General features: G+C 39.8%; 1 protein-coding gene across 4 annotated transcripts in view; it reads right to left on the bottom strand.

The window, feature by feature from the left end:
• Positions 1-1637: 1637 nt before the first annotated feature.
• MCM9 (minichromosome maintenance 9 homologous recombination repair factor) overlaps positions 1638-16636 on the bottom strand; it is a 117855-nt gene continuing 102856 nt past the window's right edge. Inside the window, exons 9-13 of one of the 4 annotated variants that reach the window (XR_007152116.1) lie at positions 13203-13405; positions 12386-12589; positions 10440-10522; positions 6808-9957; positions 1638-1650 (exon numbers count right to left, since the gene is read on the bottom strand). Coding sequence is in view for 3 of the 4 variants with exons in the window: in XM_047858404.1 (XP_047714360.1) it covers positions 4269-5736; positions 9812-9957; positions 10440-10522; positions 12386-12589; positions 13203-13405 (2104 nt within the window). In the remaining variant the exon portion in view is untranslated. The other 3 variants (XM_047858404.1, XM_047858405.1, XM_047858406.1) reach the window with 3 other exon arrangements.

Below are 16636 nucleotides of genomic sequence, written 5' to 3' on the forward strand. Positions count from 1 at the left end.
CTAGCCTCTGAAGTTTTCCTCTTTTGTAACTCAGTAATACCTGAATCAGAAATGCTTAATCCTCTTTTATGGACAAGAGCCTTGTAGACAGCAAGGTCATACTGCTGGCTACTGATCACTCGGTTCTAGAAACCAATTCGCCTGATTCTCAGTTTGCTAGGCTTCCTGGTCTTCTTTATGTATCAGTAGGCACTGAAAAAGATCAGATGTGTTAAGTAGTATTACCATACTGGCTTGGTTTATTATGAAAGTCCTAAATTAAACCATGTTTGCCCCCACATAAAAATGAACCTTTCTGGTGGTTCAACTTGGCCAACGCTTAAGGTTCTAACCAAACATAGAGAAGAGTGGCCTAAAAACCATTTGTGCCCGGAAGATAAATAACTTATACCCTACTTCCTGGGGGAGATCAGGCCCAGTGTATAAATCCTATTTCCCTTCTGAGACTTTATCTTGAATCAGAGTATTTACATAGACACATCAACAATTTAGTTAAGCCTAACTTGACAGAAATGTCAAGTTTCAAATATGAAATACAATATTTAATACATGATTAACAGTAATGTTAATATTTAATAAATATTTAATATAAACATTATATTTAGATGCATTTTTAAGCCTTTAAGAAGGGAAACAGAAAAGTGTATCACAGGGAGCAATTTCTACAGCTTCCTGTGCATGTCTTCTGAGAAACAGTGAAGGGGGTATCTGGGTAATGGCTCCCCATATACCTGGGGGGGCTATGGCACTTGTTGCATGGGACATAGACGGCAAAACCCCTATGGGAGTACTAACGTGAGCCAGGAGCCTTCTTTTATCTTCTTGAATGTTAACAATAAGGAAAGCAGACATGGGAGACATTATTCTGAACACTGAGGAATTTGCACTGGCCTCGTCTGCCACCCTGTGAGTTCGTTAGATTTGGAACGAGGCCGTCTGGAAGGTTAACCTGGCTGGCAGGTAGGCCCTAGTGACCCAGACTTTGAGTGTAGGTTGGTTCTGAATTCCCAAATGCTGTGGACTGGCTAAAAGTGACCTCAGGGTATCCTTGAGGTATCCTCAAGGTATCCTGGTTGACCTGAGATTTTCCCTACAATCTTGCAATAAGTCTACCAGCTAGGCAGCTTTAGCACTTGAAGAAAGCATAGGAATCAGGTACAGTGTTTGTGGGAATTCAAATTTGTCAACCAAGAGGAGATCTCTATTATTAAAGTTTTGGTATAGCTTCTGAAAAAGTTTAAAGCTTAAGCCAAACAGTTAAAGATATCAGAATAATAAGCTTATTCTGTCTGCATTTCTGAGAAACACTAAAAATTATAATAAAATCCCTACTAGAAATTTTAGACTACCACATATACACTGAAGACATTATCTTTTACAGGTTCAGAAAACTCCTCTCTTTTACGTAATTATAAGAGAGTTAAAATTCTGGTTTGGTCTCACAAATTAGGTGTAATTCTACATTACTAAAATGTTTTAAAGGAGTTCACTGGCCTGAAATAAAAGTATTTTGACATGTTGATGCAGAATTAAGGGTTATTTTTATACTTTCCCTTATTGACCAGAAATATGATTTTTGAGACTGTACATACTCCCCCAAGATGCCCATGTGCTTCTTTGGTACACGCTAAATACCATATAAGAGAAAGTCTTGTGAAATCACATAGCGTAAGAAAAACAGGACACAGCAGGATAGAATGTGACCTCATGACATTAGACATTTTCAGCTCTAAACTACTACAGGGAGCAAACAGCAGTGGTAGTACTTTTGACCCTGCATGCCCTTAAGACCATGAGTTTGGCCTGTAATACCATCGGCCTATAAAGGGAATAGACTGCCTTAGGGGGTAGCTGATTCTAAGACTAGAGGCAGGAAAAAAATCAAAGTGTGTCTGGAACGTGCTGTTATTTTCAGATGCTACGGATACTTTTAGAAATGTCAGAGTCCTAAAAGGACATCAGCATCAACATAATGGGACTTCCTATTGACCAAGTTGTCAGATTTTGACCATCAAACACAAGCACAGCAAGGTAGTCGTAACCTGAAAGCAGGCTGTGATACAAGTTTAATTTTTTAGTAAGTAGGGGAATGTTCATATTGAACATATTTTATTCTTTCTAATAAGTTTGTCTATTTACAATATTTACAAAGTTATTTCTAACTGGGTAAGCATCAAAGAAATACATGGAACCTGTAATTTAGCCAAATGATCCTGACAGAAGAAGGTGCTAAAATAAAAAATAGGGTGGATTTATTAGCATAAATAATAGGATGCATGGTGGGTACAAAGAATAACCAGGTAGCAGGTGGCACAGGTGGTCATATACAATAATTAAGGAAGAGAGACAATTTAACACCGTATTTTAAAACATGAATTATTCAATGTCCTGAAGAGATAAGTTAAGTACATAAATCCCTCATTACCAAGAAGTGCAAGCTCTAGAATCAAGATTCCCAATAAGGAACACAGCCATTTTAAATAATGAAAACAGAACATATCAAAATACCCTAGTGACAAAGCCAACAGGTTACATACTGCCAGCCATGCAAAGCTTTATTTAATACATCATTACTGCAAGAGATACCAAGTTTCAAAGACATTTATAAGAGGAGGACTTAAAAGTTTACCACAAAAACAAAAACCAAACCAAAAACAACAGCTCGGCATGGTGACTCAGTTTCAATTGTCCCAGTCTACACAATCAGACTAGACTGTGTCTAGACCAAGATTCAACCTGTCGATAACCCGGATCCTCTCTCTTTCCCTCATTTCTAGTCAGACTATTGAAACTCAGGAAAGTACTAATACTGAGACATTAGGGACAGATCACATTAAGAATCATACTACACTGGGAAGTTATTAAGTAAGTACAGAAGGAAGAAGAAATTACCTAAACTATAGTCTTAGTGTTTCAGAATAAGTTGAGGTGAATGTGCAATAGTACATTTTACAATCCTCGCCAGCTGTTTAAGGTGTTATTTCAAAAGACTCATCAATTTGTACTCACAGTTTAACATTTTTCAGAAAACGTAATTAGTCAATTTTGGAATTAATGTTTAAATGCTCAAGAAAATTTGAGGTTCCTAAATATTTTGGTATGAACTTAATGAAACAATCATTAAACAAAGTACAGGTAGTTTTGGGTACTCTTCACATCTAAAAGTCCCTCAGACAATGGAAGCCTCTATTAATTATTGTTTTAAAAATTCATAATTCAGAAGAGAAAGTCTGTAATTAAGAAATCCTAACAGCTCCTGCTAGAATCCAAAGGAAAAAGTGATTTTAAAAGGACTTAAGAAAGACAAAGTTTGAGATGTCTATTCCTACCAAACACAGCCATCATTTGCTTGGTTTTAAAGACAAATGAATCATAACTTAGTAGGAATCATATTTCTATATTAACCACTTGGGTAGATGCCACGATACATGATTGAGATTACTACACGCTCTCCTAACCACAGGATTTAAGTTGTGTTGAAGGTAGCCACCCACCCCCCGCCGCCTCCCCCCCCCCCCCCCACAGCCAATGATACAAAGAATCTGAAGCACAAAATGTTAGCTCAAGACAACAGGGAAAACTCAAAAGGTCAATACTTCAGAAAGCTGCTGTTTGACCAGTTGCCAGATCTTTAAGAATACCATGGAACTGTAAGGATGCCTCCTAACGAAGGAAAAGCATTAGCACATCTAATTTGACACATGAGAATAAACACAAAAATATTAGAAAAATCACATCATTTTGGAAAATTACAATATTCATCACACTCAGCACATCTTGGGTGAAGGAAAAAAAAGAATATTCTTCACCTAACCTGTTAACTTTATGAGGGCTACCTTCCTGGCATTTGTTCCTAAGTAAATGAAAGAAATGATCTCCCGAAGACCCAACCCCCATTAAAACAAAACAAAACAAAACAAAACAAAACAAAACAAAACAAAAACAACAGAACAAAACCAACAAAAAACCAACCCCAAACAAACAGAAACATCTTTGGGAATACAAGTATTACATTTGCAAAATTAAGCACAATTTCAATTAATTCAAGTGCTGGTATGACACTGCCCGACTCTGCCAGACACTGATTATATGACTTTTCAAGTCATGAAGGTAAAGCTGAAATTATAAAGCCTGTTGGGGGTGCTGGTATTCTAAATGGAACTCATTATGACCAAGAGTTTTTGTTCACATATAAACACCACGTCAATATCCCAAAGGTGCTGTGTTGAGCTGGGGAGGCTGAAATTTGACCTGAAAGCTTTTCATGATTATGGTTTTTTTCTCATTTCTTCATCCCAATCAAAATCCAATGCTTCGTCATCTAGTTCTGATAAAGTAAAGAGAGATTTTTTGGAAAGAGCCAATCTCTCAGTGGACCCCTCTAGCTGGAAAGTTCTCCTCTTCTTGCCAGGCACTGGAGCTGCAGTCCTGGGAGGAGGGCTTGGGCCTATCTCTCCCTGGTTGACACTTTCAGGAGGAGGAAGGGATTCCGGTTTGGATTCAGAGGGGCAAGTAAAGGAGAAGTTTGCCAATTTGGCTAATGTGCAGGAGTGAACCTTGCTGCTTTTGTTACTGCTTGAGACCTCTTCCTTTCTGTCTCTTTGACAAGTAAGATGAGAATGCTCAGTCTTGTTCCCAAGCTCTACTTCAGGCTGGATGGTTCTCCTTTCAGGGACATGTTTGCTCTCCTCTCTTGACCTGTCTTCCTCCGGTGGCTTCCGGGACACCTGCTTTGCCTCACTCTGTGGCTGGTTTGAGTTCCTGCTTCCTGAGGGAGAGGCCAACTTTTGGGGACCCTTCACAGGCGAGGTTGAGTCTCTGCTTGCAACGTGGGGAGTTTCAGGACCTGGGACGGCTACTTCAGTTGTGCCCAGAGACACATGACTGTGGTCTTCAGGGGAATGGATCAGTTTCGACTTCGGTTTGAAAGTAAATTTTGCTAGTTTGGCCAATGGGGGACCTGGACTCTCAGCATATTCAAGTTCAGGCTCTTCCCTCTGAGCAAGGGATTTCTGTCTCGTTCTTTTGGGAGTTTCCCACGCTCCCTGTGGGCTGTGTACAGGACCAGAGTGAGGATGAGGAGAGCCTGTGGGCCGTGAAGGCGCCCTGGAGGGATTCCTGTACAGCTCCTGGGCCCTCGCCTTGTGCAGCGTGTGCAGTTTCCTGGAGACGTGATGCATCAGTACCGAGTCTGGCTCACTGGTAGGCACTGCCATTTCAGAAACCATTGCTGCCTTTTTTGCCTCTTTACCTTCCACATTATCTGGCCTTGATGGAGCTTCTGCCTCTCCTGGTGCTAGAAGCTGTCCAGTTTCCAATTTGCTCCTTTGGCCTGGCTCATTCCTTTCCTTACCCTGAGATTTGTTCCGGAAGATTTTCAAAGCCATTTTCCCCCCAGTTGTTTTGGGAGACACAGGAACAGTGTTTTTGGGCTCAATCTGATGAGCTGCTATGCAGTCAAACCAGTCCAAACTCTCATCTTTGCTGTATTTGTGCTCAGGTAAATGTTTTCTATTTGTTGATGTATTAGGCCCCAGGGGGGAGAGGGGACTGGGAAGTGGGCTTCCCTCAGGACTGCCTCCAGCAGAGGACGTCAGCGTACTACAGTTCACTTCCTGCCGTGCTGACCAGATTCTGGACTTGCATTCTTCTCCTGGATCATTTTTCAAGGATCCTGGGTTAGTCTCTGCCTCCACTGCCTGGGGCTGGGATTGGTACGCACTCTGATTCTGTAACCTGTGGCAGAGATAAATAAGGAAAACATGTATTGAAGAGAAGAGAATTTTTAACCTTTCCATTTCTTTAGTCTCTGAGATGCCATCTAAAGGCTTCAGTCCAACATAATTCCAAGTTAATACCAAATACAGTCTCTTAGAGCAGCAGGAGGAAATTATCCTTTCTCAGCAGTATAGAATTTAAGTGCTTTGATCATCATTTTAAAACTGAAATGAAATAAAGGAAATGAAGTAACAGGTTTGTCTACATCTTTAGATCTCTCTGAAAGTCCATTTAATTCATTTAAGATTGTTTGAAGGTCAGTGTAAAATGCTTATTCTTATCTCTCCTGTTACATGTTCCACTACAACACAGGCTTCTAACTATCTGCACAGTGGACAGCTGCTGATCGGGTGGTTCTTTCGTAGGCAGTCTGCAGGTCAGAAACAGAGTGGAAGCCCAGAGATTATGATCTCCTCACGTCTCTTCACCTGAGTACTGAATTTTAGCGCACCTAAAAGTCACCTTCCTTGGGAGTAGAGACTGTGATCCCGCTGGCCCTGTGGCATCACGTTCATGGCACACCTCCCCCAAGCAAGTGTGACATCTTTCCTGCAAAGTGTAGCCATTTCAACACATGTTCTGGGCAGCTACTCTCTATCCAGCTGACACAGAGGTGAAACCTACTGACCTTCCAGAATGAAGGATCTGATCAGTGATAGTCATTTTCAATCTTGGGCATGCCAGAAATGGAAATAATGCCAGAGGATCAACTTCCAACAGAGATGACAGTTTCTCAAAAGGAACAGCTTCGCAGTATAAGGGGCAACATGATCCCACTTCCGTGTGTTAAATATGAAAAGAACTAAGCCAAAGAGCAGACGAGTAAGTTATTCTAAAAATCATGTGTAATCACAGACAAAGGTATAGAAGAAAATACATTACATTTAAATGAATTTTAGATTTAAATATATTTAAATACATTAAAATGTTAATGGTAGGCCTCTCTGGGAAATAAGATTATATGTGATTTTTATCTTTTTAATTTATTACTGTTACTTTTCAAAATACTCTATTAAGAACATGTATTACCTCTTATGATCAGGAAAAAAAACCCACAAAAAATTATGATAAAAATACTGGGTTATATTCACTCACTATAGATTTGGACACATCAATACAGCAAAATCCATATTCACCACAGTCAAAGCCAAACAAAAAAAACCCAAAATAGCTTGCAAAATTACTTCTATCAAATATACATCAAATTGGGGTCAGAGATATTCATAATTGTTAAAGCTCCATAAAAAATGTTCTAAAAGACAGTGAATTTAAGGCATAGAATAATTTAGCCCTACCATTTTAGTCTTATTCTGACTTTGGGAATTAAATTCTCCCCTACATAAAATGTTTCCAGTTTTACTATAGCTTCCTAAAAGACAATCTCTTTGCATTCTGTTTTCATATGAATAGAATGACCACCATTTGAGGCCGGCTGTCACTGGTAAGCATTTTCCAGAAGAAAAGTGTGATAAAGGTACAATAGTTTGATGAGTCATATATGACCACTTTAAGGAATAGACAAGTCTTTCCTGAGGGGATAAAACTATATGCTACGTGGGCTTTTCTCACTTAACAAAATTAGCCTTAGACGTGCCTTGGAGGTCATGCATTGTCATTTGCAGGGCAACCTGGTTTTGTTACTTTGAGGATCAACACTGGGACATGCCCCTGCATTACAAAGATGTATCAGAAGAAAAGGATATTTTAAGGCAGAATCCTATTTTTTTAGATCATTACCTACCCTTCTTCTTCTTTCCCTCCAGGAGGGTCATTTTGAATTTGGTAAGTTCAACCACTGTTTTTCTATCACATAACACTGATTCTGAGCTTCACATTCCTTTCCTTCCTGAATCCAGCATGACAGCTTTTGGTAGTCCAAATGTCCAGTTTCTGCTCAGTCAAAATGAGCAGCCTTTCCAAAAGCCAAGCCGGGCCCAGGGCAGGTCTAAAAAGGATCAGCTACATCAAACCATAAAAGAACCAAAGGAGTATCTTTCATCTTAACACTAGGCTCTGGATCATTAAAAAACCAGACCAAGAGAAAAGGGGGTTGATTTTATACAAGGGGCACTAGGTATTAGCAACACAAAGCCAGTCCCCAAACTTCCCCCAGGAAGGCTGTGCTGGGGTTTTATGAATTTGAGAGAGAATGCTACTACATGAAGGCAGTGAGTGAAAGGAGAAAAGCCAGGGAAATAATTCTCAAGGTTATACTTGTTCGGTCAACAATCCATCTCAGTCTCTAAATTCTCCTTCAGCAGCAGCTCTGCTTCCACGGGAACTCCTTTCACCAGCTCCCAGCTTTGAGGTCAACGCCAGCTGCCAGACTCAGGGCAATTATTGAGCCACTCACGCTGATCATGAAGATACCCAAATGGATACCTCTGCCATCGCTCACTCATGTGTCACAGGTACACCCTCAAAGTCTAGCTTTTTAGAAGCTCATGTATGCAGGGAGCATGCAAACATTGAAGTCTGGGCAAAAATTCTCTAGGTAATGCACATGACATGTTCCTTCCCACATTTTAACAAATCATTACAAAGCTGAGTTTTGAAACATTGCTTTTGTCATTCTTGAGTTGTTACCCTGTTGGAGGAGAAACAGCTTTCCCTCTTTAACAAAATACATCATTCTCACTGGAGACTTTTTGTCTGTTAAATATGTGAAATTTTAAAGGTCATGAATCTGCACATGTAGGGAAGGAAAATGATGATGCTGAAGGGAGGGTCAGAGCTGTTGCTAATGGACCAGGAGGGCCTTTCACAGGTAAAGGTCACTACTAGTTATCTCCACTTCTCAAACTTTCAAAACATCCTATTTGGCTGGCTCGAAAGCAATCTGGGCCTCAGTCTTCTACCTGATTTTCAGGGTTACATAAAGATCAAACATTTATTATGCTTGGAAAAGAGCTTTAAAACCATTAAGAATAAAATTAAAATATTAATAAACACAATGATTCTTCATGTAAACTCCCTTGCACATGGTCCTTTCCTGGCAAGGAAAAATGATAAAGCCAAATTATGATAATATTTTGTGGCTGGGTCTAGCCTGGGGTAGACTGACCTCCTGGAGTTCAACTTCCTCTTTCTTAACAGCATTCCCAGCCACCTTTCTAAATGGCACCGCTCTACCTATATTGACCCAAAGAAAGAGAAGAGGATGAAGTAGTGGTAGTGAACAGAATAAATCCCATTTACCAAGGCTTCTTGATTCCACGGAAACTGCATGTCTTGGGTGTGAACTGTGAGTAGCCAACCTTGGTGCTTCTCATGTAATTGGGAACCGGTGGTATAAATTCAGTAAATTAATACACAGTTTACCATATATAGTAAAGAACCTGCCAGTGTTCTCCATGAGGCTCACCAAACCAGCAAGCCAAGGAAATGTAGCTACAGAAGGTGGTCTCCAAAGATGGCAGCCATCAATTCCCCCATTCCTGTATATCTATGTCACTCCTCCCATCAAGAGGTGGTGTCTATTTTCCCCTACCTTGCATGGGGGCTGACCCTGTGTCTTGCTCTGACCTATAAAATGTGGCAGAAATGATGCTGTATCAGTTCTGGCCCAGCTCATAAGAGGCCTGCTGGCTTCCATTTTTGCTCTGTTGAAGCATTAAGCTACCATGTCAGAATTCCGACTCCCCTGTGGTAAAGAGAGCCCCTGGCCATTTAAGCCACCTCCACTAAGGCACAACACATGTGAGGGAAACCACTCTGGATGTTCCAGTTCCACCTGAGCTCCCAGCTAAATTCAAGTATATGAGTGATCCCAGCCGACACTATGTGGAGTGGAGATAAACGAATTTACGACTCTCAGAAAAGTGAGCAATAAAATGATGGTAGTGGTGGTTTTGTTTTTGTTTCTTTAAGCCGCCAAGCTTTGGGGTAGTTGATTATACAGCAACAGCCAACTGAAACAATCCCCTACAGATAGTACAGACAGATTTTCCACTTAATTTCCACTTCCCTCATTTCACGAAGTGTCAAACAAGGATTTTCCATTATAAGCCTTTTCTTGGATTTCTCTTCTCACCTTTCAAGTCTTCTTAGCTCTTCACTCAAGAGGTTGTGCAGCTCCAGCTTTTCCAGAATGAGTTCACACTGCCTCTGGTACTGCTGCAGAGGGTTTTCAGGAAAGGAAGTGTGAAGTGCATTCACACCTCCTAGCAGTGCACCTCCCTGAAGGGGTATCGAGAAAATGGAAAATACCAGAGAGAGTCAACCAGTCAGCCTGCATAGAGGAAGCGTACGCTGGAGGCCACTGATCCCAGATCGGCCCTCTCTACTCCCATCTTGACTGTCAGTCAACTGGGCCTTCTGCAAATTTCAACAGTTCTCTCCCTCCAGTTCCTGGTGGTAAGAACTGCTCCAGGAAGCACACTGTCACTAGTGGGACCATGAGCGCCCCTCAGACGTGTTGAGGAAAAAAGAGTGACACCCACTGCTGCACACTAGTTGGCAAAAGCAATGCTACTGACGCAAAGAATGCTTCCACGACCATGTTTTCCCCTTCTTTTAAATGGTTTCCTTTGGATATATTTCCTGAAATCATTAGATCTAGATTATGATCACTTTTACAACCCCTGATATGCTATAAATTGTCTTTTTTTTTTTTTTTACATGCTTATAGAGTTCAAATATTAGGTGCAAAATACCCTTACCTGCATCGAGGATTCCATTACTGACACTGCTGTAATAGCATCTTCCAGAGTCACAGTGTCACGGAACATCAGGCGAGCATGAGCTAAGAAAATTACGAAGACAGAAATTTTTTGATGCACATCTGACGTGATAAATGTAATACTTTACCTGACCCCCTGAAAAATTACATTTTATGAATGAGCTACTAGTACCAAATTCATTTTACTAAAACAAGCACAAAAGTCTAATTTATTTCCTTCCTCCCTTCTTTAGTAGGCTCCACACCCAGCCTGGAGCCCTATGCGGGGCTTTAATCACAACCCTGAGATCAAGACCTAAGCCAAAATCAAGAGTCAGACTCTTATCCAAATGAGCCACCCAGGCACCCCACAGAAGTCTAATTTCAATTAGTTTTAAAGTTGTTTCTCTAATGATGGGCCTAATCTTTCACAGCCCATGTCAATTCTGGGTATTTACATGAAAGTACTCTGGGCTCCAACAAAGAAAGGGGTTATATAAGCATATAGCTAATATTCAACAACTTTTAATCTCCATTTTAAAAAATGTTTATTTACTTATTTTGCAGACAGAGAGGGAAAGAGAGAGAAGGTGCATGTGTGTGAGTGGGGGAGGGACTGAGAGACAGGGAGAGAGAGAATCCCAGGCGTTGTCAGCATAGAGCCCAACATAGGGCTCGATCCCACAAACCGTGAGGTCATGACCTGAGCTGAAACCAAGACTCAGACACTTAATTGACTGAGCCACCCAGGTGCCCCATTAATCCTCATTTTCTAGTCTATTATAGAAATACACAATATTAAAGTCATTTCTCATCTCTGGCACTTCTCTTTATCTGTGAGCTTTTCAAAACTACCAAACTCACAAGCCTGCATTTGGGATACTTGTCTGAATATTAGCTATAAATCCTTGACACAGTGAAGTGTATTTGTTTTATAAAACTTTTTTTTTTTAATTTTTTTTTCAACGTTTATTTATTTTGGGGACAGAGAGAGACAGAGCATGAACGGGGGAGGGGCAGAGAGAGAGGGAGACACAGAATCGGAAACAGGCTCCAGGCTCTGAGCCATCAGCCCAGAGCCTGACACGGGGCTCGAACTCACGGACCGCGAGATTGTGACCTGGCTGAAGTCGGACGCTTAACCGACTGCGCCACCCAGGCGCCCCTAAAACTTTTTATTAAGTATATATTCTGTCATCATATGATACAGCCAGTTCACACAGAAATTTTTTTAGAATTATTTTAACAAGGGCTAAATATAAAAGCTAGTATTAGAAAAAAAGTCTTGATGTTTGTTTGTTTATTTATTTATTTTGAGAGAGACAGAGTGCGAAATGAGGGAGAGGCAGAGAGAGAGGGAGACACAGAATCTGAAGCAGGCTCCAGGCTCTGAGCTGTCAGCACAGAGCCCAACACTGGCTCGAACTCACGAACTGTGAGATCATGACCTGAGCTGAAGTTGGATGTTTAACCGACTGAGCCACCCACCCAGGTGCCCCTAGAAAAAAAGTCTTGAGATACATGTTAGTTGTATGTATGCATGTAAGTCTCATGCTTTAGGGTTGGGGTCATCTGTTATGTTAGTGGTGGCCTGTGAATGGCAATTAATGAGAAAAAACCAGATATGCTTCACTGGAAACAACTCTAAACAAGCAAGTATTCCACCGAAAATGCTAGCAGACCACCACTGAGAAACAAACGTTAGTAAATAAGACTTTCTAAATGAATCATGTCACTAAGAGTCCTCTTAATGATGCTACACTCTACTCAATACTCATAATCTGTCCTCAGAAGAATGCAGGTTTCATAGCTCAGAGCCTTTACTTTTCAAGCAACTATGAACACCTTAGAAAATATTCTTATTCATCTTTGAATCATGGTGCCAAGCTCCATGCCTTGCACGCATTGGGCACCCAATAGAAGTATTATTTGTTGAAAGAAATAAACCTTCTGCCAATCGGATCAAGCTTTCCAGCAGGCGGATGGTGGTCCGGGCAGCGTTCCGGGAATCACTCTGCCTCTGCATCTGGTAGTACCGGAGAAGAACCTGATTACCCACGTCGGACAGTGTGGGCTGTAGATTTCGAATCAGACAGAAATAGGTTTTCATCTTTTCCATGCTCCAGAGTTTTTCTGATTTGCTTGGGTAACCTGTAAATATCAGGTGCTAGGTCAGCAATTTCTAAGAACAGGCAAACATCTCACTTAAAGGGCTTTGATAACGTTCTTGTGTTCATCTTTAAAAAAGATAACCTTCAGGTTTGTGGCCACTGAAACCTAGACCTGATTCTGCATGGCATATAGTTCAAGAACAAGCAGCCTTAGGATCTAAGCTTAATGAAGGTAAACTTCCTACAGGTGCTAAAATTATCCAGAATAATTCTGGTCTGTCCTATAGTAATACACAGTATTTGAATAAATCTAATTTAACTTAAAGAGAAACACACATTTAGAGATTTCTGTTTCATAATTCAGTCCAGTTTTCTTTGCGTGCAAGAGGTGAGTGGTAACTATTTACATAAGGTTGCCCCCTTTTAATCACGAAGAACATATTTACCAACTATAAGATCATCAGCAGGCCTCCTTCTTTCTGCTCATTATTCTGGGCACACTAAATGGCTCCTCTTGCTGCCTTCGGTCTAAGCATCTCTCTATTGCCGGTTAGGTAGGTACCTTGAGTATTTACTTAATTTTGTTCAAAGAGAATTTCATTTGGTTATGTCTACTTTTTCTCCACCAATGTGAATAATTTATCTCCACATACCTTTGTTTTCTAAGATAAAGGAGGAAATTATACGATCCCAGTCTTCATTCTTGGTATCAAGCAAAACCAGGATCAGATCAAATCGACTTAAGAGTGGGCTGCCAAGGGCAATGTTCACGGACACGGACTCGTGGGGGTCATACTGGCCTTTGGGGTTAGTTGCTGCCAGAATGGTGGTCCTTGTGTTCAGCTTGCACACGAGGCTATTAAAAGAGAGGGTACAATTCACTGACTGCTGAGATTCAAATAAATAGCAAAATTAAACTTGTTAATAAAAAGAAAATCTTGTTCCTTGAAAATCTAGAGAAACTGTGTGTAAGAGAATATGGAATGATACAAGGAGGTATCACAAATGCCAAGTTCAAAGGAAGTATATTAAAGCAGCGTATGCTGAAAGAAGTTATTGTTAAATAAATATTTCTTATGCCCCTACTATGAGCAGATCCCTCTGCTGGGTGCTAAGAGGTGTACAAAATTAAATTAAACACAGATACTATTCTTAAGGAGCTTGTAATTTACCAGCTATAATGGTAAGACAGGGCAGACTATGATACATTCTGGAAGGATAAAGTTCCCAGGGGAAGTAAAGATGATGTGTATCCATTTCTATGGTTGGAAGAGATGATTAGAGAAACAATGCAAAGTAGCTTTTGAACTGGGCCCTTCACAACATCTGGACTTTTAAAGTGGAGATTATATATATACATATATGTATATTTGTGAGGGAGTGAAAGTAAGGGGTAAGGGTGACTTTGGAGAATGCTGAGTGGTTAAAGCAAAAACTTCTTGTGTGCTCACTTCTTTTGATTTTTCTAAAAGTGAAAGAAACAAGGGTCAGAGACACAGAGAGAGGGATGGAGGGAAAGAGGAGAAAGGAGGAAGGGGAAGAGAGGGAGGGAAAGGAAATTAGGAAAAAAAAAGGATTGATCAGCATTACTCTTTGTTCTGAGCTTAGGTGACACACAATGTTACATTAATTTCAGGTGCATAACTTAGTGATTTGACGAGTTTACACATTATGCTATGTTCATCACAAGTGTAGCTACCATCTGTTCCATTACATCACTACTACAATATCAATGACTGTATTCCTTATGCTCTGCTTTTTATTTGCATAGCTTACTCATTCCATAACTGAACTGTGATTTACTCATTCCAAACTGAACTTATTCCCTCTCCCCAAACTCCCATTCCCCTCCCCTCTGGCAACCATCAGTTTGTTCTCTATATTTATAGTTCTGATTCTGCTTTTTTTTAATTTATTTTTTTAGATTTAATTTATGAGTAGAATCATAACGGTGTTTGTCTTTCTCAGTCTGACTTATTTTACTCAGCATAATACCCTCGAGGTCCATCCATGTTGTCTCAAAGGGCATCATCTCATCCTTTCTTTATGACTGTGTAATATTCCAGTGTGTGTGTGTGCGCGTGTGTATCTGTGTGCGTGCGCATGCACGTGCACATGTGCACACACACACACATTTTTCTTATCTATATGTCTACTGGTGGACACTTAGGTTGCTTCCATGTCTTGGCTATTGTAAATAATGCTGCAATGAACACGGGGGTACATATATTTTTTTGAATTAGTGTTTTTGTTTTCTAACAGTGGAATTACTAGACCTTATGGTATTTCTATTGTTAATTTTTTGAGAAACCTCCATACTGTTTTCCATAGTGGCTGTATCAATTTACATTCCCACCAACAGTGCACAGCTGTTCCTTTTTCTCCATATCCTCACCAACAGTTGTTGTTTTTTGTCTTTTTGATTTTAGCCATTCTAACAGGTAATATCTCATTGTGGTTTTGATTTGCATTTCCCTGATGATTAGCGATGCTGAGCATCTTTTTATGTGTCTGTTGGCCATCCGTGTATCTTCTTTGGAAAAATGTCTATTCAGTAAACTGAGGGTTGATGGGGGGTGGGAGGGAGGGGAGGGTGGGTGATGGGCATTGAGGAGGGCACCTGTTGGGATGAGCACTGGGTGTTGTATGGAAACTAATTTGACAATAAATTTCATATTAAAAAAATGTCTATTCAGGTCCAGAAAATCCTAAATAATTCACCAAAAAACTACTAGAAGTAATAAACAAATTCAGTAAGGTGGCAGTCTACAAAATTAGTACCAAGAAACTTGTGGCTTTTCCATACACTAGCAATGAAGTTGCAGAAAGAGAAATTTTAAAAACAACAGTATTTACAGTTGCAGTAAAAAGAATAAAATACCTGCGAATAAACTTAACCAAAGAGGTAAAAGACCTATATTCTGAAAACTATAAAAAAAATTGAAGATGACACAAACAAATGAAAAGATATTCCATGCTCATGGAATGGAAGAACAAATATTGTTAAAATGTCCATACTACCCAAAGCAATCTACAAATTCAATGCAATGTCTATTAAAATACCAACAGTATTTTTCACAGAACTAGAATGAATAATACTAAAATTTATATGTAATCACAGAAGACCCCAAATAGTCAAAGCAATCTTGAGGAAGAAGACCAAGCTGGAGGTATCACAATTCTAGATTTCAAGATATACTACACAAAGCTGTAGTAATCAAAACAACATAGTACCGGCACAAAAATAGACACATAGATCAGTGGAACAGAATAGAGACTCCAGAAATAAACTCACGATTATATGGTCAATTAATCTATGACAAAGAAGGCAAGAATATACAATGGGAAAAAAAAAACACTTTTTCAATAAACGGTGCTGGGAAAAGTGGACAGCTACATGTAAAAGAATGAAACTGGACTACTTTCTAGTATTATGCACGAAAGTAAAATGCATTAAAGACCTAAACAAGAGACCTGAAATCACAAGAATCCTAGAAGAGAACATAGGCAGTAACTTCTCTGACATCAGCCATAGCAATAATTTTCTAGATAAGTCTCCTAAGAGCAGGGAGATGAAAACAAAAATAAACTATTGGGACTACATCAAAATAAAAAGCTTTTGCACAGTGAAGGAAATCATCAACAAAACAAAAAGACAACCTACTGAATGGGAAAAGATATTTATAAATGATAAATCTGATCAGGGGTTAATATCCAAAATATATAAAGAACTTATACAAATGAACACCCAAAATACCAAACAATCCAATTTAAAAATGGGCAGAGAATCTGAATACTTATTTTTCCAAAGAAGACATATAGATAGCCAACAAATATATGAAAAGGAGTAAATATATGTTGAGGAGCAACAGTAAAGGGAAGACTGAGGAGGTCTGGGCACAGTGGGCAGGTTAGATGGACAGGACACATGGAGAAGATCAGAGCCATGGTCCAGGAAGAGGCACACAAGTCCTGAACAGAGCAGTGGCGCCATGGGTGTGTGGATATGACATAACTTAGATATTGTTGTTAAATTTATCATTGATGGGCAAGTCCTCAAAATAGCATGGCATATTCATTAATAACA

The sequence above is a fragment of the Prionailurus viverrinus genome, chromosome B2 (genome assembly GCF_022837055.1).
Source record: "Prionailurus viverrinus isolate Anna chromosome B2, UM_Priviv_1.0, whole genome shotgun sequence".
Lineage (NCBI taxonomy): Eukaryota > Metazoa > Chordata > Mammalia > Carnivora > Felidae > Prionailurus > Prionailurus viverrinus.